The sequence below is a fragment of the Notolepis coatsorum genome, assembly GCF_963971535.1.
Source record: "Notolepis coatsorum genome assembly, chromosome: 1".
NCBI lineage: Eukaryota > Metazoa > Chordata > Actinopteri > Aulopiformes > Paralepididae > Notolepis > Notolepis coatsorum.
Genome location: NC_140165.1, coordinates 192,184,106 through 192,209,097, shown reverse-complemented (window position 1 = coordinate 192,209,097; position 24,992 = coordinate 192,184,106). Strand labels below are relative to the sequence as shown.

At 44.6% G+C, this 24,992-nt stretch overlaps 1 protein-coding gene across 1 annotated transcript in view; it reads right to left on the bottom strand.

Moving 5' to 3' along the window:
* esrrd (estrogen-related receptor delta) overlaps positions 1-24,992 on the bottom strand; it is a gene marked incomplete at both ends in the record, with an annotated part of 77,867 nt that overhangs the window by 15,184 nt on the left and 37,691 nt on the right. The window contains one exon of the mRNA XM_084308541.1: positions 2,548-2,942. Coding sequence (XP_084164667.1) covers positions 2,548-2,942 — 395 coding nt within the window. The remainder of the gene's footprint in view (positions 1-2,547; positions 2,943-24,992) is intronic.

Sequence of the window (24,992 nt, the reverse complement as noted above, 5' to 3'; positions counted from 1 at the left end):
AATTATATCTGGCAACTCCCCTCTTCTCAAAGTGGGTGAATGGCATCTATATGAGTTAACTTGTTACATGACACGTGACGTGTATGCCATAGGCCTATTTACAAAGGGAATTCTCAATTCGCAATTAAAGTTAGGCTACTGTAGGCTACTGTAGGCAATTAGCACTGATGAAGAGGATGAAATGTGTGTCACGTTAAGAAATAGCTGCAGATGACAGAATCGATCAGGCGTCACACAATCAATAGTCCTACTGGAGAGTCTGATTTAGACCACAGCGTTTAGCTGGGGATGGTGGTTCTGAGTGCTTTAACCAAATGCAATTAAAGACAGGATGTAACAGTCTGCAGCCGCTGTCTCCCTTCTTACTTCTATCATGTAGAAAAAAAATAATGACATGATCTATAAACCAATAAGCACACTGGCTCTTCACACGGAAATCAATCAGCCTGCCTGCCCTGGCTCAGGCACGTATCGGAAATCAGTTTGTGTCGCGATCAGCTCTAATAGACTATTGATTAGGAGGGTCTATTAATTAAGACTAGACTCCACTTTAACAGGATGGCCTTGATTCACCAGGCGGGCTACTCTGCTCCACTCCACTGCCTGTGCGGTAAACCTCTCTCTCTCTCTTTATCTGTCTCCCTCTGTCTGTCTGCCTGCCTGTCTGTCTGTATCTTCCTCTCTCTCCCTCCTCCCCTCTCTCTTTCTCTGTCTCCCCCCTCTCTCCCTCTGTCTGTCTGTCTGTCTGTCTGTCTGTCTGTATCTTCCTCTCTCTTCCCCCCTTCTCCATCTCTCTCCCCCCTCTCTCCCTGTCTGTCTGTCTGTCTGTCTGTCTGTCTGTATCTTCCTCTCTCTCCCCCCCTCCCCTCTCTCTCCCTCTCTCTTTCTCTGTCTCCCTTTCCCCCCTCTCTCCCTCTGTCTGTCTGTATCTTCCTCTCTCTTCCCCCTTCTCTCTCTCTCCCCACTCTCTCCCTGTCTGTCTGTCTGTATCTTCCTCTCTCTTCCCCATTCTCTCTCTCTCCCTCTCCCCTCTGTCTGTCTGTCATATCTTCCTCTCTCTTCCCCCTTCTCTCTCTCCCCCCTCTGTCTGTCTGTCTGTCTGTCTGTCTGTCTGTATCTTCCTCTCTCTCCCCCTCCCCTCTCTCTTTCTCTGTTTCCCTCTGTCTGTATCTTCCTCTCTCTTCCCCCTTCTCTACATTAGACAGTAAATTGTCATGGTCACACCATATAAACAATATAGTAGTGAAAATGGGAAGAGGGATTTCTGTTGTTAAAAGATGTGCTCATTTGTTACCACTAAATTCTATCAAACAGGTCATTCAAGCTCTGGTTTTGTCAAATCTTGACTATTGTCCTGCAGTATGGTCGAATGTAACGACGAGTAAACTGAAAAAATTACAAATGGTACAAAACAAAGCAGCACGTATAGCGCTTCGCTGTGAGTACAGAACTAATGTTGCAGCGATGCACAGTTGTTTAACTTGGTTACTTGTCAAACATAAATTACTCTGCTCACTCCTTGTATTCACTAGGAATATTTTTGTTACAAAGATCCCCTCAATTTTATATAACAATTTATCAATAAGTCTTGACAGACACAACCATTCCACCAGACATGCTTCTGCACAAGGTTTTACACTTCCAAAAGTGAGGTCGAATGCAATGAAGCGAACTGTCATGTTCCGTGGTATGCAGGAATGGAACTCTCTTCCCAGACATGTTAAGCAGGAGAATAGTAAATGCCGTTTCAAAATCGTGGTAAAACAACATTTTCAACCAAAGAAATTGACATTCCCTAATAGATAGTGTGTACGTAAATTAAAATGTATGTGTCTGATAAAGAGATAGGTATATATGGATGAAAAGGCATGTGTCTGATAGGGATATATTATTAAAATATTGTATAATTTTGTATTTTTATATTGTATTATGAATTTGATTAGGGTTTTTTACTGTTGTTTTAATTGTCTGTATGACATGTAAATGTTGTGAGTGTATAAGGGTTTTTTATTGTTGTTTTAATGGTCTGTATGTCATGTAAATGTTATGAGTGTATAAGGGTTTTTATTGTTGTTTTAATTGTCTGTATGACATGTAAATGTTGTGAGTGTATACGTCTGTAACTGTATTTTATGTGTTATGGACCCCAGGAAGAATAGCCCCAGCACTGCTGTGGCTAATGGGGATCCAAATAAACTTAAACTTAAACTTAAACTCTCTCTCTCCCTCTGTCTGCCTCATTCTGTCATATCTTCCTCTCCCCCCTATCTATCTCTCTCTAAAACACACAGCTATTTCTCTCTCTCTCTCTCTCTCTCTCTCTCTCTCTCTCTCTCTCTCTCTCTCTCTCTCTCTCTCTCTCTCTCTCTCCTCTCTTCTCTCTCTCTCTCTCTCTCTCTCTCTCTCTCTCTCTCACACCTGCTTCAGCCCAGGTCCCTCATGCAGTTGCAACGTTTTGACAATCCAGTCGGATCACCCAAAGCTACAATTAACAATGCAACTCCTCTATCTGCTTCTCACCCCCCCCCCCCCTTCCAATGTGCCTACCTTGTATGGTCCTCTTGAAGAAGGCTTTGCATGCCTCGCAGGACGCCACGCCATAGTGATAGCCGGAGGCGAAGTCGCCGCACACCAAACACAGCCGCTTGGGCGCCGCGCACAGTGCCGCCAGGTAGTCGCAGTTCAGAATAGAATCCACCTGCGCGGAAAACGTGCTCCCCTGCGCGCCGCCGCCACATGCTGCGATGCTGTCGCGGCTTCCGCCGCTAGAACTCGAGCCGGTCGGGGAGTCGGGCTCCTGGGAGCGAGCTCCGGAGAATATGCTGTAGGAGCTGGAGTCGGAGCCCGGGCTGTCGAGGGGGAAAGCGGGCTGAGAGCCGCCGAAGGAAGCGGTGCCATCCAGGTGGAAGGAAGGGCTGGGCGGCCCGGTCAGAGCCTCATCACTGGTGGTAGAATCCAACAGGCTGAGAGAGAGAGAGAGAGAGAGAGAGAGAGAGAGAGAGAGAGAGAGAGAGAGAGAGAGAGAGAGAGAGAGAGAGAGAGAGAGAGAGAGAGAGAGAGAGAGAGAGAGAGAGAGAGAGAGAGAGAGAGAGAGAGAGAGAGAGAGTGTAATAGCTGTGTGTTTTATAGAGTAGCCTACTAAGACATTGTGTCAGTGGCTCATCTCATCCAGATTGATCGTCACTAATAGGATTTCTAATCAACACGATGTCTCTTCATAATCCTCTCTCACATTGTCTTCAGAACAAGCAGCAGATCCACACTCAGACTATGGGTTGGCTTTGGTTATCAACAGGCCTCACATTTATATTTGTATCAATATAATATTATAATATTTAATAATGATAATAACTTATCAACAACTTGTTCAACCTGCACAAATATTCTCTTTTAAATAAAGTAATTCTCTTTTAATAAAGTATGAAAATTAAATTAAATGAAAAGCAGAAATTAAAGCTGCAAATCTAGCTAAACCCATTAAAGGTTGGCCACACAGGTGAAGATGTATTCTTTTTTAAATACAGATTTAAAATTATTATCAAGATAAATCAGAATGAATGAATGAATTGTAATCCACTACAAGTGTGATTAGCATATTAATATATAATGTATCAATAACCAGAATAACTCAGCCATAATGGTACACTTTCTAATGTGCTTCAGGACCAAGACATTACATGTCATGCATGTTTTAAGCCTGTTCTAACTGTGAAGGAGTTACAAGTTCTTATAACACATTATAACACATTCAATGCTTTACATGCCAGGCTAGCTGAGTTTGGTTTTCATCATTCAGGAGGCACCATCTCTCCATCTTTAGGAAAATTCTTAACTAAATCCATGACTTTTATTATGACAAAGATTTGATGTGTCATTTCCACTGTACAATTCAGTCAATTTGTATACTGTTTAAAAGTGTATAAAAATGTGTTAGCACTGGTTCATAAATATTCAGTCAACAACAGTTAAATATAACCAGTTCAAACTTTACCATTAAGTAATTAGTTCTGATAACTAAAATAGGGTATTGGTATTTCCACAATACTCAAATCTGATACCAAGAAACGTGTAACATGCTAGAAGTCAAAACAAACCCCAAACTGATGGTCTAAGTCTGTTCAGTAAAAGTATTGTTCTAAGTCTATACTGTTCAGTAAAAGTATTGTTCTAAGTCTATAAGTGGTAGAAAGAAATAAACATAATTTATGTTTTACCGCTGTGTGTTGAAGAAGTGATAGTTGTCGGTCAGATGACTCAAATCTCTCAGATTCATTCTGAAAACGGTCACGGCTTCAGTGTAACAATACCAGTTCTCTGTTCTCTAATATGTATTCAGGTCTTCTTTATCCAAGTCTTGTCTCTTCTCTTCTCGTCTTCTCTTCTCTTCTATGTTGTGGTGTTTTTATCCTGACACTTGAGACGTTGTTGAGGTGTAGATCCCACGGTCCTCAGAGTCAAGCAGTGTCTCAACCTGTCAGATGGAACTCAGATGGAAAAAGAAAAGGTCTAGTGTCTCCAACTCCTCCGTTAATGTCTGTCAAAGTTCTGCGGTTTTCCAATGTTTTTTTCTGGCGAATGAACATCCGGACTCGACTTTAATAACCAGTAAAAAAATAACAGACAGCAATCACTATCTGGAGGATGATCCTGGTTCAGAACAATCTTTACAGCGAGTTCATCCACCTCTCCTGCTCCAGGGTAGGAATGAACAAGAGAAGAAGAGAGGGAAATGGATGGATGGATGGATGGATGGATGGACAGAGAGAGAGAGAAGCAGAGGCAGATGAGCGGAATGAGTCAGTTTATCCCCAGGCTGGACTGAGGAAAGAGAGATGGGGTGAGAGAAGGAAGGATAGAAGAACAGAGAGAGAGAGAGAGGGATGAGAGGTATGAGTCCTAATCAGGTTTATTTATCTGGAGGCTTCTGTCATTAGGGAGAGACCTGACGGATCAGCCAATCAACGCACAGCATCACCAATCTGTCCAGGGATTGACAGGGCCTGTTATGTGTATTGATCTGGACGATGGAGCCATCGAGCAGATGTAGGGCATATTCATGCTGTCCAATAAGAACCCTCATCTGCAAAAAGTCAATTATTTCAGAACAGAGTTGTACCGAACAGACCATGCTTTCTCAAACAGGTCTCCCATGTGCTGTACCCTGATTTGAAAAGATGCTAATCAAACTAAAAGGATTGTAAAAACTACCGCCAACACAGTTTGGGGTGCACAAAAAACAATGTGTAAGCCCTGCAGCTGTGAGTAGGATAGTAATTAACTAGCCCATTCTATTCTATTCTATGAGGTCCGTATTTGATCTGAGAGGGAGACAGAGTAGGGGAGACACAGGAGAGAAGGTTCTTTATTGAGACAGTAGAAACGGTTCTGGTAGGATCTGATCTCAGGCCAGCAGGGGAACATGTTGTATATCTCTGGGTAAAAAAAAATCATAATTTATTTTACATTAACAAATAGAGAACATCATCCTCTGTTCAAACTATACGATGTTAAAACAACTGAGCTGTTGTTTAAACCAGGAGATCTGATCCTCTCTCTGTTTACCCCCCCCCCCCCACACACACATACCCCCCCACACTCACTCACACACACACACACACACACACACACACACACACACACACACACACACACACACACACACACACACACACACACACACACTCACACACTCACACACACACACACACACACACACACACACACACACACACACACACACACACACACACACACACACACACACACACACACACACACACACACACACACACACACACACACACACACACACACACACACACACACACCTCCATCTGTTTGCTATAAACACAGATAGTTGCAGTGAAACCAGAGAGCTCACGGGAAAACACACACAAACACAGACTCACATCACTGACACACACACAGATGTACGCATACGCATACGCACACCTACATACATACATACACACACATGCACACAGAGATACATGTACTGTACACACACACACACATATGCACACAGAGACACATGTACACACACATAAACTGAGAGAGAGAGAAAAAAAGAGACAGACAGGAGACATTTTGTTGAAAATGTATGTACTGTATTGAGAAAAAATTATGGACAATCAGTATCGTGGTTTAACTTGGACTGTCATGCACCTCCAAGTCTCCAGGCTTCCCATCTTCTGTAACCCTTGGTCTCTCCCATTCTATTTCGGCCTAGCTACTCCCTCTCTCTCTCCTAAGTACAGGATGGGGTGCAGGTGTGTGAAGACCGGAGGAGTAGCTGATTGACATCTACCGGCTGATTAATCTATTACCTATTTAGACCTGGCTCATGAGGCTGCCAGATCATAGTTTCTTATTTACCAGTCAGTCCTTATAGTATCGTTCATTATCATGGCAGTTCTTGGTAATTTGCTTTACCAAACTTGTTTTGTCCTCCTTTGCTCACAGTTGCACCTGTGACCTGGCTGGCTCCACACCCTGCTCCCGAGTTCTGGAACCCAGTGTATGACCTTCGCCTGCCCGACTACTCTTCTCCGTGTGAATCCCCTGGACTGTCTGAGAACCCGCTCCCGGCTACGACCCCCCGCTTGTTTATTGTTTAAAAGGATCCCCATTAGCTGCCACCTAAGTGGCGAGCTAGTCTTCCTGGGGTCCACACAGAAAGACAACAAAAAACACAAAACATAACAACATGAGATACATATGACAATCACAATTAACTTAATTAACAATGATAATCTAAAAACAGTCAAACATTGTAGACATCATTATAAACATCAGAATATTTTGCTCACATATTTAAGTAGTGCATTCTCAGGTGGTATTTGAAAGACACTTTGCTATTCAATTTACTTATGTTCACTGGGCAGTTATTTCAATGATTGATGGCATGATAAACAACAGTCCTCTTTAAAGCATTTGATTTTGGACGTGGTAACATAATCTGTCATCATCGGCTGACCTAGTAAAATAAGAATGAACCTGAATGCATCTGACAATTTGTTTGTATAAGAAAACAGGTTGGTACTGTAGGCTTGTCTCTCTGACTACCCTGCTACTTGCCTACTCCCCGAACTGTCTGAGAACCTAGCCCCGGTCACGATCCCCTGCTTGTCGGACTACATGTCTGTGCGCCAACTCTCTGGACTGTCTAAGAACCTGGTTACCGTATTCTCCCTTTTCCCAATAAATATACCCACTATTTGGGTTTTCTGTGATTCAACATCATCTCTGCCTGTTTGTGTCTGTGTTACCGGTCCCAATGGGCTACTGGGTACCGGAACAAATCATGTTCGCCACCGGTCTCCATTCACTCCCTGATAGCATAGAATATGATCAAGAGGAGTGAAGACGGCTCAGTTTACTCCAGAAACTCCTCTCAGTTTTTTTCATAAAACTCAGAACAAAACATCATATTTACATTATTTACATATGTATTCATTACATTTGTCTGTCTGTTCCTGTGTCTCAGGTTAATCAATGTCAAACGTTATCAAGCTATTCATTGAAATCATTTACTTTCACCTTTGTTTCATTATCTTTAGTTATCAAACCATTCATGTAAATCAGATACACATGCCTCTTGGGTTCAATATCAATGGTCACTTAAACCAATGGTCACTTAAATCATAAGCGACATATTCATACTTCTCTTTACTGTAATACCAAATATTCACTCTACACGTGCATGTGTGAGCCTTTTTTAGCCAAAGGCTTGAACAGTCATTTAAATGTGCTATTGAACCAACAGGTCGCCACATGTCATAAATGTCCATAGGTCAGAGAGCACCAAAGTCAAACCTACTTTTACCGTAACCTACTTTGGGTAGTTTAAGACTGCTCTTAAACTTCATGGTAGGGATGTCCGATATTATCGGCCGACCAATATTATCGGCCGATATCGGCAGTAAAATGTGATATCGGAAAATATCGGTATCGGTTTAAAAAAAGAAAAAAACTAACAATATTTGTTATATATATATCCAGTGAAATTATTAGTTACCTGAAATTATTCAGTTTTTGGGGGGGGGGGGGGGGGGGGCGAAACCCTGCATATATCGGTATCGGTTGATATCAGTTGATATCGGTATCGGAAATTAAGAGTTGGACAATATCGGAATATCGGTATCGGTAAAAAAGCCAATATCGAGCATCCCTACTTCATGGGAAATATTGCTTTCCTAGAATAATTTGCTCCTATTAAAACTTCACAAAATGGTGTCTCCTTAACATTCAGTTCTGACTGGAGGTGTATAATGACATGTGCGTTCTGGTCTTCAGGCACATGTTCAGGGAAAGTGATTACCCTTATTCCATATAGAAACTCCTCTGGCGTGAGAGGGCAGAAACCGTCACCTAGGGGGGACCTGGCGCATCACCTGAACTACATGGTTCCGCTCTTAACTTCCTGTCTAATCAATTCTCCATCTCACAGTCAATGTGAACTTAATATATTAACGTATTGCTGGTAATATAAAGTTGACCATAATTCTTCTAATCGTGTAAATTCGAAAAGTTAGGTACAATAGCAAAAATTACACAAGATTATGCACATATTCTTGAGGATACTACATCTGCATCTAGGTTCTGGCTTTAGTTAAACCGTTACATGGTATTATACAACAGTCCTGCAAATAAAACGCCTGTTGATTGCATACCCAAAGTCATTTGAAAGCTATTCTTGAACCTTTTATAGTCACATGCATGAGTCTGGCCTCTTTTGAAAGGAAACATTCAGAATTTTCTTCCACAATATGGGAGAATAACTCTGAGTGCTACTGTAATAGAGTTACAGAGGTTTGAACACACTGAAATACATTTTCTTTTTTTAACTTACGTCTGAATTATTTTGCAAACAGATGCCTCTTACAGGTTCCAGCTGAGAGCTATTAGCTGGAAAACACAATGGGGCAATAAGCCTGAAGTCTTATCTAGTATAGGTTTTTTTGTATAATAATAATAATAATAATTAATTTAATTTATATAGCGCTTCTCAATAACCCGAAGTCGCTGACAGTAGTCGGGAGCAGGAGTACAAACAAAGAAACGAAAGCAAAGAAACAAAGACAAAAACAACAAAGAAACAAAAACAAAAGGAACATGAGACCATGGGGGAAACAGGGGAGACAGCCTGATAGCACAAAAAAGACTGGAGACAGACATCAATCAGGTTGGAGGGGAGGGGGGGGTTTAAGGGTGGGGGGGGGGTTGAAGGCAAGGGAGAACAGGTGGGTTTTGAGGCGCGCTTTGAAGGTGGAGAGTGTAGGGGAGTCTCTGATGGACTGGGGGAGAGAGTTCCAGAGTCGGGGTGCAGTACGAGAGAAGGCCCGATCTCCGAAGTTTTTAAGCTTGGATGTCGGGACAGTGAGGGAGGCAGTGGAGGAGGACCGGAGGGAACGGGTGGGGCGGTAGGGAAGAAGGAGATCAGTCAGGTAGGGGGGGGGGCAGGCTGTGGAGGGCTATAGGTAAGTTGATCCAAAATGGCCATTGGCACCAATGCATTGGCACGCACAGCAGATGTCGAACGAGTCTGGACCTGCTCAGTATTCTTGCAGCGGTGTTCTGGACCTGGTCAGTATTCTTGCAGCAGTGTTCTGGATCTGGTATGTATCCTTGCAGCAGTGTTCTGGACCTGGTCAGTATCCTTGCAGCAGCATTCTGGACCTGGTCAATAGCCTTGCAGCAGTGTTCTGGACCTGGTCAATAGCCTTGCAGCAGTGTTCTGGACCTGGTCAATAGCCTTGCAGCAGTGTTCTGGACCTGGTCAACAGCCTTACAGCAGTGTTCTGGACCTGTTCAGTATTCTTTCAGCTGTGTTCTGGACGTGGTCAGTATTCTTGCAGCAGTGTTCTGGATCTGGTATGTATCCTTGCAGCAGTGTTCTGGATCTGGTATGTATCCTTGCAGCAGTGTTCTGGACCTGGTCAGTATCCTTGCAGCAGCATTCTGGACCTGGTCAATAGCCTTGCAGCAGTTTTCTGGACCTGGTCAGTATCCTTGCAGCAGCATTCTGGACCTGGTCAATAGCCTTGCAGCAGTTTTCTGGACCTGGTCAGTATCCTTGCAGCAGCATTCTGGACCTGGTCAATAGCCTTGCAGCAGTTTTCTGGACCTGGTCAATAGCCTTGCAGCAGTGTTCTTGACCTGGTCAATAGCCTTGCAGCAGTGTTCTGGACCTGGTCAACAGCCTTACAGCAGTGTTCTGGACCTGGTCAGTATTCTTGCAGCAGTGTTCTGGATCTGGACCTGACCTATTCTAAGAATAGAAACAGTCTAGAAACAATTATCTTGAATATTAGAAGCTTCCTCCACAAATTGGATCATATTATTGTTTTAGTTCTACAGACTGATGATCCAGTTATGTAATTTCATCTTTCCTTGTGACAATATTGTCACCCACTGTAACTGAGAAGCCGTCGGTCTTGCTGAGTTTGTTATTTGATCCGAAGAGTTTGTTATCAGCGAGCCAGGTGCAGATTCTGCCGAGTTCCGAGCTGAGGGTTTTTTCAACCTGTAACTTGTTCTTGTCAGAGACCATCAGGGCTGAGTCGTCCGCGAACAAGAACAAGTTGCTCTGTGCTGTAACCAGAGTGCAAAGGTAACAGTAAAGTGCATTAACAATATACAATGTACAAGTGATTAAACTGGAATATATATATAAATTAGTTATACTGAGTAATAGTACTAATCAGGTGTATGTACAGTGTATAGTATTATTATGTACAGTAATACAAGTATAAAGACACTATGGTAGTAAGTCATGCTGGCCAGCGGTATAACTAGTAAGAGTAGGTGAGGCGGCTACGTGGCGTAGTGGGCAAGGCACTCGCCACGAAATGCTGGAGACGCTGGGCTCGTCAGTTCGAGCCCAGCGCTCCACATTTGCTTTCAGTTTAGCTGGTCGTCCGTACTAATACACATTGGCCGTATTAGGGGGTGGGAAACTGATGGGTGGGGATCGGGCGTTGTGGACAGCGACTCCTACAGGTCGGTTGGTGCGCCTGCGCAGTAGAATCAGGAAGTGTCGGGGGCAGCGTGAGCCTCCCACGCGTTACTCCTCGCCACTGAGAGATCGAGCTGCGCAGGTGAAAAGATGCGACTGCTGTTACCTCAAGTACCGGAGGGGACTTGTGCTATGTATGACTTAGTCCACATTGCAGCCGGCTTGTGGGAGGCAAGAAACAGCGTCCGTGACAGGGGAGGGTTGAATTGGATGATACGAAATTGGGATGGGAGAAAATATAGAAAATGGGAGAAAAAGTGGATAAAAAAAAAAAAAAAAATAGTAAGAGTAGGTAAGGGATATATATAGATATAGTATCTACAGGTATGTAAACAGGAATATATGCAGGTATATTAAGACAGTGGGTACTAAACAGACAGACTTGTAGAGTTTTCAGCATGAGGATGAGGTGGCCGATTCCTGGTGTGAGATGTTGAGTGACACAGGAAGTAAAAAAAATAAAAACATCCTGTTTATTTTCCACATTTTCTCACAAAAGTTAGATGAATTGAATGCAAGTGACACCTCCATCGCATCGTAACGCAGCTGTAATTAATCCGACCTGGTACTTGGATGGCCGCACCTACTTTTGGGGAGAACACAGACACTGGGCCTCATTCACTAATACTCTCTCTCTCTTATATTTTTTCTTAACTGTCTGTTAACTCATTGACCACTGGGGATTAGACGGGCCCCGTCCTAGCACTGCCATGCTTTAAAAGATAGGAGACTGTTGAAAGCCGACGGGTTGTCTCTTATCTATCTCAGATCACCTACTCGAGATAGAACCCTGTGGCCGCCCAATATCCCCCAGCGAGGTGCTAAACTCGCTAAGTTCTCGGGTCAATTACTATTCCTAATCACGCTTACTTCATAGTCACTAGTTAGTTATATCCAGTTGATATGAAATATAAGCATAGAAGAGTTGTTAACCTCTTCTTTGTTTGTAATAAACCGAATGTATGTCTGGGAGAACTCCTTTGCCTATAATAATAGTAATTATTATTATCATCACCATCACCACCATTATCAGAATTTTTTAGGAAAGGCCGGTAATGCTAATCATTTGTAAGCCTGATGATATTACTACTCTTTTAATAAGTATTACTACTGCTAATAGTGTAATACTTGCGCAGTAACACTAATAATCATTTGCAAGCCCCATAACCTCTTATCAGTTCGACAGGTCCATCAATCCGTGGCCCGATCGTCATGCCCTGCAGTGGCTAGACTCTCAGTTTCCCACAAATCCAATGGAGCCCGTCGAACACAGAGATACCGGCTCCCGCAAACAACAAACAGTGCCATATATACATATATATATTATATCCTTTATATAACTTTAGCTAAAAGCAGTAACCAGCAATTGATTCAATCTGCATGGCTTCCAGAATATAGCTATACCGAGTTACCTCAGATGAGAGCAGGGCGAGGCCAGCGTCGTGGCACATTGTGATAGAAAGCAGTCCACAAATTCAATAAGTATTTCAACAAAGTTGTTTTAATTAGAAAAAGTAAGTTACAAAGATTCTGTCTTGAAAATTTCCAATCCAGTAAAAATAAGTATAAAACAAAACATCTCTCATAGCATAGCAAAAACTCTCTTTGTCGCTATCAGTTAAAAGATTTAGCTAAGAGCTTAGCATAGCTCTTCAAAATCTAAAGAGTATTCTTCCTAGGGAGGTTTACTCAAAAATTGCCAGGCCATGCCCCATACACCGCTCGACATTGCCTGGCTCTATAAAAACTCAAAATCTGACTTGACGAGACTGGAGCAGTCACTTATATACAGGTTCTGTATCATATCAAGACCTTACTATTGGTCTAAATACAGTGATGTCATTTCTACCATCCAATCAACACATAACACATAACACACTCAGTAAGGATGAACTCCTCCCTTTATAGTTGTTACATTTACTGGAGAAGTAACAGATTACTTTCTTTTGGGAAAAACCCCATTACGTCACTAAACATTTATGCATGTCTGCAATGATCCAAATTCTACAGAAAGCAGATATAGCATATATATACATGTACAATTCAATACTCATATACTTAAACACTGATTGATATGCCCACACATCATATATGTATTTTGTAGTTTAAAGTGTATAATAGCTCTCTGCCTCATAACTGCAAGGGTTAACACCATGCAGCATTCCCTCCTCTGCTCCTCTGCTCGGAGCCGTTTTCAAGGCCACATTCCTGGCTTTACTAACAGTAAGATAAGAGGCCTCTTCTCTTTCCATTCTGACTGTGCAGCCCAGCCCAGACACAGACACTAGTGCAAAGCGCACAGTATATATATACATATACACATATATATGTATACATATCACATATAGACACATACAGTAACATATGCTTAGATTTAAAACAGATATACAATAAACATATGCTTAATCCTTTACATCATACAAGTGACAGAGAGAACAGGATGTCAGAATAACAAGGGTCACTTTGTGGCTCTTCAACACCCACTCTGTCATCCTGGTCAGTCACTTTCCACTGTCCTAATGGCGTCTGTACGGGGGGACGGGATGGCAATTGCGGGGTCACGATGGCTGTGACTCTCAACACCCCCTCTGTCATCTTCGTTCCCTGGTACCCTGGCTGGACGGCCCGACAGGATAGGGGCCACGTCGTTGCTTGGTAGCCGGCGGGAAGACTTGCATCCGTTGTTCCCTGGCTGGACGGCCCGACAGGATAGGGGCCACGTCGTCACTTGGTATCCGGCGGGAAGATTTGCATCTGTTGTTCCCGGCTGGACGGCCCGACAGGATAGGGGCCACGTCGTCACTTGGTATCCGGCGGGAAGACTTGCATCTGTTGTTCCCGGCCAATGCACCCGGTTGTTGTCGTCTGAAGAACACAATGTCATAGTTCTTATGGTCACCCCCTCTGACCTCTTGGATCTCTGCCGTAGTTTGAGGTAGGTTCAATTGTCACTTCTCGGTCGACCACGGGTCCCCGAGAATTGTAGCAGCAGTCCTCTATTGAAGCGTGGTTGGCCTGATCGTGTGACCCTGTCCGTAGGCCACGCAGGACATCCCAGATACAGTCCACAGGACTCATTTATTTTCTATCTTTCAGGCCCATTCAGAGCTCTCGTCGCCCTGTAACTTGGGTCCAGGCCGATGTCTCTCTTTCTCCATGTCACAGGATATGCGGGCATAATATCCCCTGTTTCATCGCCTGCCAATTCTCCTTTACCTTCGTCGGAGACGTCCTCCAATCCTGAGCTCCAGGTCGAGCCTGAGAGTGACTGAAAGGTGGTGCCTTTCAGGGGAAGCCCCTTGCTGATAGGTCTCAGTTTGGCCGGTTTAGCTCTCTCGTTCCGAGGTCTAGGAGGTTCGCCCCGTGGGTACTGAACTCTCTCCCTAGATCTTGACCTAGATGAGGACCTTGAGGTTGCTCTGGAGCTTGACCTATCCCGGTCTTCCTCCATTTCTGAATCCTGATTGGATCAGTATACTCCTGTTCTCTACTTGCTGCGTCGTCCACCGACTCCGGGGGACAGCCCCCCCGTCTAAGAATGCTCCTGGCCTGAGATAGGGCAGGTTCAGGTTCGAACTGTACTGTCGGTCTCCTTGTGTTCTGACGTGAGCATTACAACAGTGAGGTCTCTTCTCTTGGGGATGAAACTCCCAATCCATCATCCGAGGGTGAATCCTCGTCCTCGGTGACGTGGGAATGATTGTGAGACATCCTTAGGCTGCTATTAGCTCTTGGCTATTTAGCCTGATGTTAGCCCTGGCTAGTGATATTCCCGAGTAGAGCTTTCTACTAGAGTGTGAGAGACGGATCCTTCCGTAGGGTGCTAATCACAAAGTAGAGCTTTCTACTGAAGTGTGAGAGACTGATCCTTCCGTAGGGTGATATTCCAGAGTAGAGCTTTCTACTAGAGTGTGAGAGACGGATCCTTCCGTAGGGTGCTAATCACAAAGTAGAGCTTTCTACTGAAGTGTGAGAGACTGATCCTTCCGTAGGGTGATATTCCCGAGTAGAGCTTTCTACTAGAGTGTGAGAGACTGATCCTTCCGTAGGGTGCTAATCACAAAGTAGAGCTTTCTACTGAAGTGTGAGAGACGGATCCTTCCGTAGGGTGCTAATCACAAAGTAGAGCTTTCTACTGAAGTGTGAGAGACTGATCCTTCCGTAGGGTGATATTCCAGAGTAGAGCTTTCTACTAGAGTGTGAGAGACGGATCCTTCCGTAGGGTGCTAATCACAAAGTAGAGCTTTCTACTGAAGTGTGAGAGACTGATCCTTCCGTAGGGTGATATTCCCGAGTAGAGCTTTCTACTAGAGTGTGAGAGACGGATCCTTCCGTAGGGTGCTAATCACAAAGTAGAGCTTTCTACTGAAGTGTGAGAGACTGATCCTTCCGTAGGGTGCTAATCACAAAGTAGAGCTTTCTACTGAAGTGTGAGAGACTGATCCTTCCGTAGGGTGATAATCACAAAGTAGAGCTTTCTACTGAAGTGTGATATTCCCGAGTAGAGCTTTCTACTCGAGTGTGACTTTAAGCCTTTTTTTAGGTTGCTAGTCGCTAGTAGAGCTTTCTACTTAGGTTTTGACTTTAGGTAAAACATTACGTTACCTTTTAGTCGTGAGTAAACGTTTACTTCAATCACAAAAATAGAGCTTTCTACTGAAGTGTGATATTCCTGAGTAGAGCTTTCTACTCGAGTATGACTTTAAGCCTTTTATTTTAGGTTTCTAGTCGCAAGTAGAGCTTTCTACTTAGGTTTTTGACTTTAAGTAAATATTATGTTACTTCAGAGGCACCTGACAGCAGTCGTTTCAGTTCATATTCTTTCGGCTGTTAATACCTATTTAATTAGTATAAAGTCTAACTCTCGGATGTTCTAAGCCCCAGAACCTCCGATCCGTTTCGACAGACCTATAAACCAGTGACTTGCACCACAGCGTCCTGTATGCTGAAGCTTCCAAGTCCCCACAAATCTAATAGCCCCGTCGGATATAGAGACCCTAATGCTCGCTCTGTCCCCCGCGTCAAGGTGCTAAGCTTGATGAGAGTTTGCAGAGTCTCAATTTTTATCCATAGGCGCTGGTGAGTGTACATCTCATGCAGCTGATATGGTTGGTACGGGTGTAACCTACCAGATGGTTGCTGTCAGGAAATCCCCTTTGCCTTGAATGAAATAGATTACAAATTTTTTCATCCTCTTTACTCTGGTTTAGAGAAAAGACAGACATCTTTACATAGTATACTTAAAATGTATACAAAATGAATGTAGTATTCTATGTCATGTTTCTTCCTAAATGACAACAACACTATATATTATTCCTCTCGACAGATGAGCTGAATGTCAAGTGCAGTTTGCACTTGCTCGAGTGTCATATGTCAGGGCCCCAGAAGGTAAGGATACTATTGATGTTCTTCCTTCCGGGCTTTGAATTCCTCCCTTTTTGCCCTCATCTCTGCTTGCTGCTCTGGGGTTAGTTTCTCCCCCATGTTTTCCCCTGGATCTGGACCGGGGGTCCTTAGTTCTATTTCCATCATTTGGGCCATTGAGGCCCTTTCGGGGATCTCCAGTCTTTTGAGATGTCTCAACATGCGAGCTAGCGTCTCCTGTGCTAGCTTCTCCTGAGCTAGCATCTCTTATGCCAGCTTTTCTTGTGCTAGCGTTTCTTGTGCCAGCTTCTCCTGAGCTAGCATCTCTTGTGCTAGCTTCTCTTGAGATATTACTCAAGATGTTGAGTAATCAGAACTGTGTTCAGTTTCAGAGGTACTTAGCTCCCCATCATGTTCAGGCTCAGACTCAGTTTCACCTGAAGGTGTCATCTGTGGCCTCGGGTTCTGATCCCCGGTCTGAATGTCGCCATCCTCCTCCTCTTGGCCAAAGAGAATGGGACATTGCTCATAATTGATGTTCTTGGCTTTTAGGAACCCGTCGTCCCAGGTAGTGTGTCGAAGTGTCCTTGAGCAAGACACATAACCCCCGACTGCTCCCGTCAAGCAGGTTGGCACCTTGCATGGCTGTTTCCGCCATCTGTGTTTTTTAAGCTCTTCCTTTCTCTTGAAGCTCATGTAATACTGGTCACAGTAGTAAGGTTTCTCTCCTGTGTGTATCATGTGGTGTCGTTTAAATTCTGACAGTCTCTTGAAGCTCTTCTCACACGGGTCACAGCAGTACGGTCTCTCTTCTGTGTGTACCATGTGGTGTTGTTTAAGGTATGCCTTTCTCCTGAAGCTATTCCCACACTGGTCACAGCGGTAAGGTTTTTCTCCTGTGTGTACCACGTGGTGTCTTTTAAGCTCTGTCCTCGTCTTGAAGCTCTTCCCACACTGGTCACAGCAGTAAGGTTTCTCTCCTGTGTGTACCATGTGGTGACTTTCAAGAGATTCCTTTACCTTGAAGGTCTTCCCACACTGGGCACAGCAGTACGGTTTCTCTTCTGTGTGCACCCTGTGGTGTCGTCCAAGTTTTGCCTTATTCTTGAAGCTCATGCCACACTGGTCACAGCAGTAAGGTCTCTCTCCTGTGTGTATCATGTGGTGTTGTTTAAGATCTGACTTCGCCGTGAAGGTCTTCTCACACTGGCCACAGCAGTAAGGTTTCTCTCCTGTGTGTATCATGTGGTGACTTTTAAGTTCTCTCCTTTTCTTGAAGCTCTTCTCACACTGGCCACAGCAGTAAGGTTTCTCTCCTGTGTGTACCATGTGGTGTCGTTTAAGCTTCTCTTGTGCTAGCTTCTCCTGAGCTAGCGTCTGTTGCACTAGCATCTGCTGTGCTAGCATCCTCTGTGCTAGCATAATTTGTGCTAGCTTCTGCTGCGCCAGCTCCTCCTGAGCTAGCATCTCCTGTGCTAGCTTCTCTTGAGCTAGCATCTGCTGCGCCAGCTCCTCCTGAGCTAGCGTCGGTTGCACTAGCATCTGCTGTGCTAGCATCCTCTGTGCTAGCATAATTTGTGCTAGCTTCTGCTGCGCCAGCTCCTCCTGAGCTAGCATCTCCTGTGCTAGCTTCTCTTGAGCTAGCATCTGCTGCGCCAGCTCCTCCTGAGCTAGCGTCGGTTGCACTAGCATCTGCTGTGCTAGCATCCTCTGTGCTAGCATCTCCTGTGCTAGCTTCTCTTGAGCTAGCATCTGCTGCGCCAGCTCCTCCTGAGCTAGCGTCTGTTGCACTAGCATCTGCTGTGCTAGCGTCTTCCGTGCTAGCATCTCTTGTGCTAGCTTTTCTTGTGCTAGCTTCTCATGAGCTAGCGTCTGTTGCACTAGCATCTGCTGTGCTAGCATCCTCTGTGCTAGCATCTCTTGTGCTAGCTTCTGCTGCGCCAGCTCCTCCTGAGCTAGCATCTCCTGTGCTAGCTTCTCTTGAGCTAGCATCTGCTGCGCCAGCTCCTCCTGAGCTAGCGTCTGTTGCACTAGCATCTGCTGTGCTAGCGTCTTCCGTGCTAGCATCTCTTGTGCTAGCTTTTCTTGTGCTAGCTTCTCATGAGCTAGCGTCTGTTGCACTAGCATCTGCTGTGCTAGCATCCTCTGTGCTAGCATCTCTTGTGCTAGCTTCTGCTGCGCCAGCTCCTCCTGAGCTAGCATCTCCTGTGCTAGCTTCTCTTGAGCTAGCATCTGCTGCGCCAGCTTCGCCTGAGCTAGCGTCTGTTGCACTAGCATCTGCTGTGCTAGCATCCTCTGTGCTAGCATCTCTTGTGCTAGCTTCTGCTGCGCCAGCTCCTCCTGAGCTAGCATCTCCTGTGCTAGCTTCTCTTGAGCTAGCATCTGCTGCGCCAGCTCCTCCTGAGCTAACGTCTGTTGCACTAGCATCTGCTGTGCTAGCGTCTTCCGTGCTAGCATCTCTTGTGCTAGCTTTTCTTGTGCTAGCTTCTCATGAGCTAGCGTCTGTTGCGCTAGCATCTGCTGTGCTAGCGTCTCCTGTGCTAGCTTCTCTTGAGCTAGCTTCTTCTGCGCCAGCTTCTCCTGAGCTAGCGTCTGTTGCGCTAGCATCTGCTGTGCTAGCGTCTCCTGTGCTAGCTTCTCTTGAGCTAGCTTTTTCTGTGCCAGCTTCTCCTGAGCTAGCGTCTGTTGTAGGGATGCTCGATATTGGCTTTTTTACCGATACCGATATTCCGATATTGTCCAACTCTTAATTTCCAATACCGATATCAACCGATATCAACCGATACCGATATATGCAGGGTTTCCCACTACAAAAAACGGAATAATTTCAGGTAACTAATAATTTCACTGGATATATATATAACAAATATTGTTATTGTTTATTTAATTTTTTTAACCGATACCGATATTTTCCGATATCACATTTTACTGCCGATATCGGCCGATAATATCGGTCGGCCGATAATATCGGACATCCCTAGTCTGTTGTTAACTCTGGCTATTTAGCCTGCTGTTAGCTCATGTCTGGCTAGGGCCAGTTCACTTCCTGTTACCTCTGGCTTGGTAGCCGGCTGTTAGCTTCTGTTAGCTCTGGCTTGGTAGCCGGCTGTTAGCTTCTGTTAGCTCTGGCTTGGTAGCTGGCTGTTAGCTTCTGTTAGCTATGGCTTGGTAGCCGGCTGTTAGCTTCTGTTAGCTCTGGCTTGGTAGCCGGCTGTTAGCTCCTGTCTGGCTAGGGCCAGTTCACTTCCAGTTAGCTCTGGCTTGGTAGCTGGCTATTAGCTTCTGTTAGCTATGGCTTGGTAGCCGGCTGTTAGCCTCCTGTAGACTCCGGCTATGTAGTTTCCTGTAGTCTCGGGCTATGTAGCCTCCTGTAGACTCGGGCTATATAGCCTCCTGTAGACTCGGGCTATGTAGCCTCCTGTAGTCTCGGGCTATGTAGCCTCCTGTAGACTCGGGCTATGTAGCCTCCTGTAGTCTCGGGCTAGGTAGCCTCCTGTAGACTCGGGCTATGTAGCCTCCTGTAGTCTCGGGCTAGGTAGCCTCCTGTAGACTCCGGCTATGTAGCCTCCTGTAGACTCCGGCTAGGTAGCCTCCTGTAGACTCTGGCTATGTAGCCTCCTGTAGTCTCGAGTGTCATTAGAGAGAGTGTTTTCTTCTTCTTTAATCCAACTTTGCGGTCTTAACCGCTCCACCAGCAATGCCCACAAAAACGCAGATGCCTTTTAATTTGCCACTGCTTTCCACTGAAGGCCATACAGGTCAATATCCCTTGTCTGGCGCATTCTAAAGCGGAAGGTTATGGCTTCCTAGTGCTGATAAGAGCACATTTAAAAACTCACTTTTGTAATCTGTTCATTTCAGGGTTCTCCGTTATCAATATTCTAGTTTATTTTATTTGGCTGTATCTCATACCGATCTCAGCCCGAACTCAGAGACGCCATGTTGAAAGCCGACGGGTTGTCTCTTATCTATCTCAGATCACCTACTCGAGATAGAACCCTGTGGCCGCCCGATATCCCCCAGCGAGGTGCTAAACTCGCTAAGTTCTTGGGTCAATTACTATTCCGAATCACGCTTACTTCATAGTCACTAGTTAGTTATATCCAGTTGATATGAAATATAAGCATAGAAGAGTTGTTAACCTCTCTGTTTGTAATAAACCAAATGTATGTCTGGGAGAACTCCTTTGCCTATAATAATAGTAATTATTATTATCATCACCATCACCACCATTTTTTAGGAAAGGCCGGTAATGCTAATCATTTGTAAGCCTGATGATATTACTACTCTTTTAATAAGTATTACTACTGCTAATAGTGTAATACTTGCGCAGTAACACTAATAATCATTTGCAAGCCCCATAACCTCTTATCGGTTCGACAGGTCCATCAATCCGTGGCCCGATCGTCATGCCCTGCAGTGGCTAGACTCTCAGTTTCCCACAAATCCAATGGAGCCCGTCGAACACAGAGATACCGGCTCCCGCAAACAACAAACAGTGCCATATATACATATATATATTATATCCTTTATATAACTTTAGCTAAAAGCAGTAACCAGCAATTGATTCAATCTGCATGGCTTCCAGAATATAGCTATACCGAGTTACCTCAGATGAGAGCAGGGCGAGGCCAGCGTCGTGGCACATTGTGATAGAAAGCAGTCCACAAATTCAATAAGTATTTCAACAAAGTTGTTTTAATTAGAAAAAGTAAGTTACAAAGATTCTGTCTTGAAAATTTCCAATCCAGTAAAAATAAGTATAAAACAAAACATCTCTCATAGCATAGCAAAAACTCTCTTTGTCGCTATCATTTAAAAGATTTAGCTAAGAGCTTAGCATAGCTCTTCAAAATCTAAAGAGTATTCTTCCTAGGGAGGTTTACTCAAAAATTGCCAGGCCATGCCCCATACACCGCTCGACATTGCCTGGCTCTATAAAAACTCAAAATCTGACTTGACGAGACTGGAGCAGTCACTTATATACAGGTTCTGTATCATATCAAGACCTTACTATTGGTCTAAATACAGTGATGTCATTTCTACCATCCAATCAACACATAACACATAACACACTCAGTAAGGATGAACTTCTCCCTTTCTGTAACACTTCCTCCGGTCCTGGTCCTGTGGGACCAGGACTCAGACATTCATATTCACAAGTACCTCCCATTAACAATAACACTCAATCAACATTACCACCCGGTGGGCTGATGCCGATCTGGCATCAGCTCACACACCAACTCATTGTTATTTATTGTCAGTTGTGTTTGTTGTGTTTATTGTCTGTTGTCTCCACTTTGTTAGTCTTGTGTTCCCCTGTCTGTGGTTTGTAATTATGTTTAGTCTGGTTGGTTATTTGTTATTGTTTTCCAGTGTACTCTGTGTTCTATTATTTCTGTCTACCACACCTGTGTCTTGTTTGTAAATTACCCTCTGTGTCTTGTCAATTAGTCTGTGTATATAGTCCTGTCTGTCCTGCCCTGCTGGGCGCGATCATTGTTAAATGTTACCTGTGTGTGTTAGTCGTGTATGTACCCTGTCGTTAAGTAAACTGTTCATCGTCACATTCTGTCTCCGGTCTCATCAATCTCCACTCTGTCATCTGGGTTCATCATGCCAAAGAAGCGTACCAAGCGTAACAGAATGATCGCGCCGAACTTGGACCCGGCAGAGAGGAGAGACGGAGCCAGCTTCGCGCTCGGGATCCTGGGCGCTTCCGTCCTGCGTGCCGACCAGGCGACCGCTCTGGGTCTGGCACCATGGGACGCAGTGGCTGGGCTAGCGGCGCCGATGACATCGGGTGCTTGCGCCGCGGCCACCCCGGTGCTGGATCCCTGGGTGGGGAGTCGCCTGGTCCGCAGGGGAGCGTCGGGGACGGGGCGCGGATCCCGACGCCACAGCCCCAGGGGAAGGGGTTCCCAGGACCGCAGGTCTTCCTCACCGGCCTGGTCGAGGTCTCCTCCGCCCTGGGAGGTTCCAGAAGACGAGCCACCACCATGGCAGACCTGGAGGACGACGTCGGATTCCGCTGCCGGAGGGACCCCGGTTGGGGGTCCTGCACCGCGTCCTGTCGCCAGGGAGCCTCCGGTTCGGGGTTCGGCGGGGGGTCTCGCCACCGTGGAGACCCCAACCCCAGGTCGTGCTCCGGAGCCGTCGCCTCTTCCCCCCATCCTTCCCTGCTCCAGCCCTCCTCGTCAGCCCCCTCCCCCCGTTCCTGTTCCCGCAGGCCCCGTCCCTCGAACCCCCATCCTCCCCCCTCTTCTTTTCGCCGATGCGGCTTCCGTCCCCCCCACCCTCCCCGTTCCCGGGGGGCCTGTTGGGTCGCCTGGGAGTCGACCTTCGAGGGCGGGGTACTGTAACACTTCCTCCGGTCCTGGTCCTGTGGGACCAGGACTCAGACATTCATATTCACAAGTACCTCCCATTAACAATAACACTCAATCAACATTACCACCCGGTGGGCTGATGCCGATCTGGCATCAGCTCACACACCAACTCATTGTTATTTATTGTCAGTTGTGTTTGTTGTGTTTATTGTCTGTTGTCTCCACTTTGTTAGTCTTGTGTTCCCCTGTCTGTGGTTTGTAATTATGTTTAGTCTGGTTGGTTATTTGTTATTGTTTTCCAGTGTACTCTGTGTTCTATTGTTTCTGTCTACCACACCTGTGTCTTGTTTGTAAATTACCCTCTGTGTCTTGTCAATTAGTCTGTGTATATAGTCCTGTCTGTCCTGCCCTGCTGGGCGCGATCATTGTTAAATGTTACCTGTGTGTGTTAGTCGTGTATGTACCTTGTCGTTAAGTAAACTGTTCATCGTCACATTCTGTCTCCGGTCTCATCAATCTCCACTCTGTCATCTGGGTTCATCATGCCAAAGAAGCGTACCAAGCGTAACACCTTTCTAGTCGTTACATTTACTGGAGAAGTAACAGATTACTTTCTTTTGGGAAAAACCCCATTACGTCACTAAACATTTATGCATGTCTGCAATGATCCAAATTCTACAGAAAGCAGATATAGCATATATATACATGTACAATTCAATACTCATATACTTAAACACTGATTGATATGCCCACACATCATATATGTATTTTGTAGTTTAAAGTGTATAATAGCTCTCTGCCTCATAACTGCAAGGGTTAACACCATGCAGCATTCCCTCCTCTGCTCCTCTGCTTGGAGCCGTTTTCAAGGCCACATTCCTGGCTTTACTAACAGTAAGATAAGAGGCCTCTTCTCTTTCCATTCTGACTGTGCAGCCCAGCCCAGACACAGACACTAGTGCAAAGCGCACAGTATATATATACATATACACATATATATATATGTATACATATCACATATAGACACATACAGTAACATATGCTTAGATTTAAAACAGATATACAATAAACATATGCTTAATCCTTTACATCATACAAGTGACAGAGAGAACAGGATGTCATAATAACAAGGGTCACTTTGTGGCTCTTCAACACCCACTCTGTCATCCTGGTCGGTCACTTTCCACTGTCCTAATGGCGTCTGTACGGGGGGACGGGATGGCAATTGCGGGGTCACGATGGCTGTGACTCTCAACAGAGACTCAATCCTGGAGATAAAAACCTGAGCTCAAGGGAACTATGTCTAAGCTTTATATGAACATATTCGAGATGGAGGACCGTCACTCTCAATAATAAAGGGGCACTGGGAAAAGGACTTTGAAATAGACATATCAGAAGAGGTGTGGTCAAGAATACTAAAAATGTTCACGCTTCATCTATCTGTGCGAGACACAGGCTTATTCAATTTAAGATTGTACATCGGCTACATATTATATCCAAACTCAAACTGTCAAAACATTTCCCTGAGGTTAGTCCTACTTGTAACAGATGCAAACAAGCCCCGGCCGGTCTGTATCACACATTTTGGTCATGTCCATATTTAAGCTCTACTCAGACCTGGTAGGTCGGGTACTGGAACCATGTCACTTCCTGGTTTTTTTTGGTGTTCTTTCCGACGACTACCAAAAGTACAACTGAACTGCATCGCTTACTCCTCCCTCCTAGCAAGACATCTCATTCTTATGAACAGGAAAGATGAACATCCTCCCTCATTTGGCAGGTGGATTTGCGATGTAATGTACCATTTAAAAGTTGAAAATATTAAATATACTTTACAGGGATCAAGTGGGAAATTTGATGTGGTGACGTGGCAAACCTTTATCTCGTATGTGGAACGGTTGACTACTTCTCTCACCTCCTGAAACAAGGACACTATAGGAACGACTCTGTAACATGAAATACTCTGAGAACTTTTAAATTTGTTGATCTTTTTTATTTATATATATATATACATATCTATTTTATTTGTTTAATTTTTAAATATATATATATATATATAATTTATTATTTTATTAATATTTCTTTTTTATTATTGTCATTTTTATTTTTTTACCATTATTATTATTATATTATATTTCTTTCTACAAATTTTTTGGTGTTGGTCTGATTTTTTGTTTTGTTTTTTTGTTTGTTTGTTTTGTCGATAAGTGTGGGGCGGCTTTGGCTCAGGGGTAGAGCGGGTTGTCCAATGATCGAAGGGTTGGTGGTTTGAATCTCGCTCA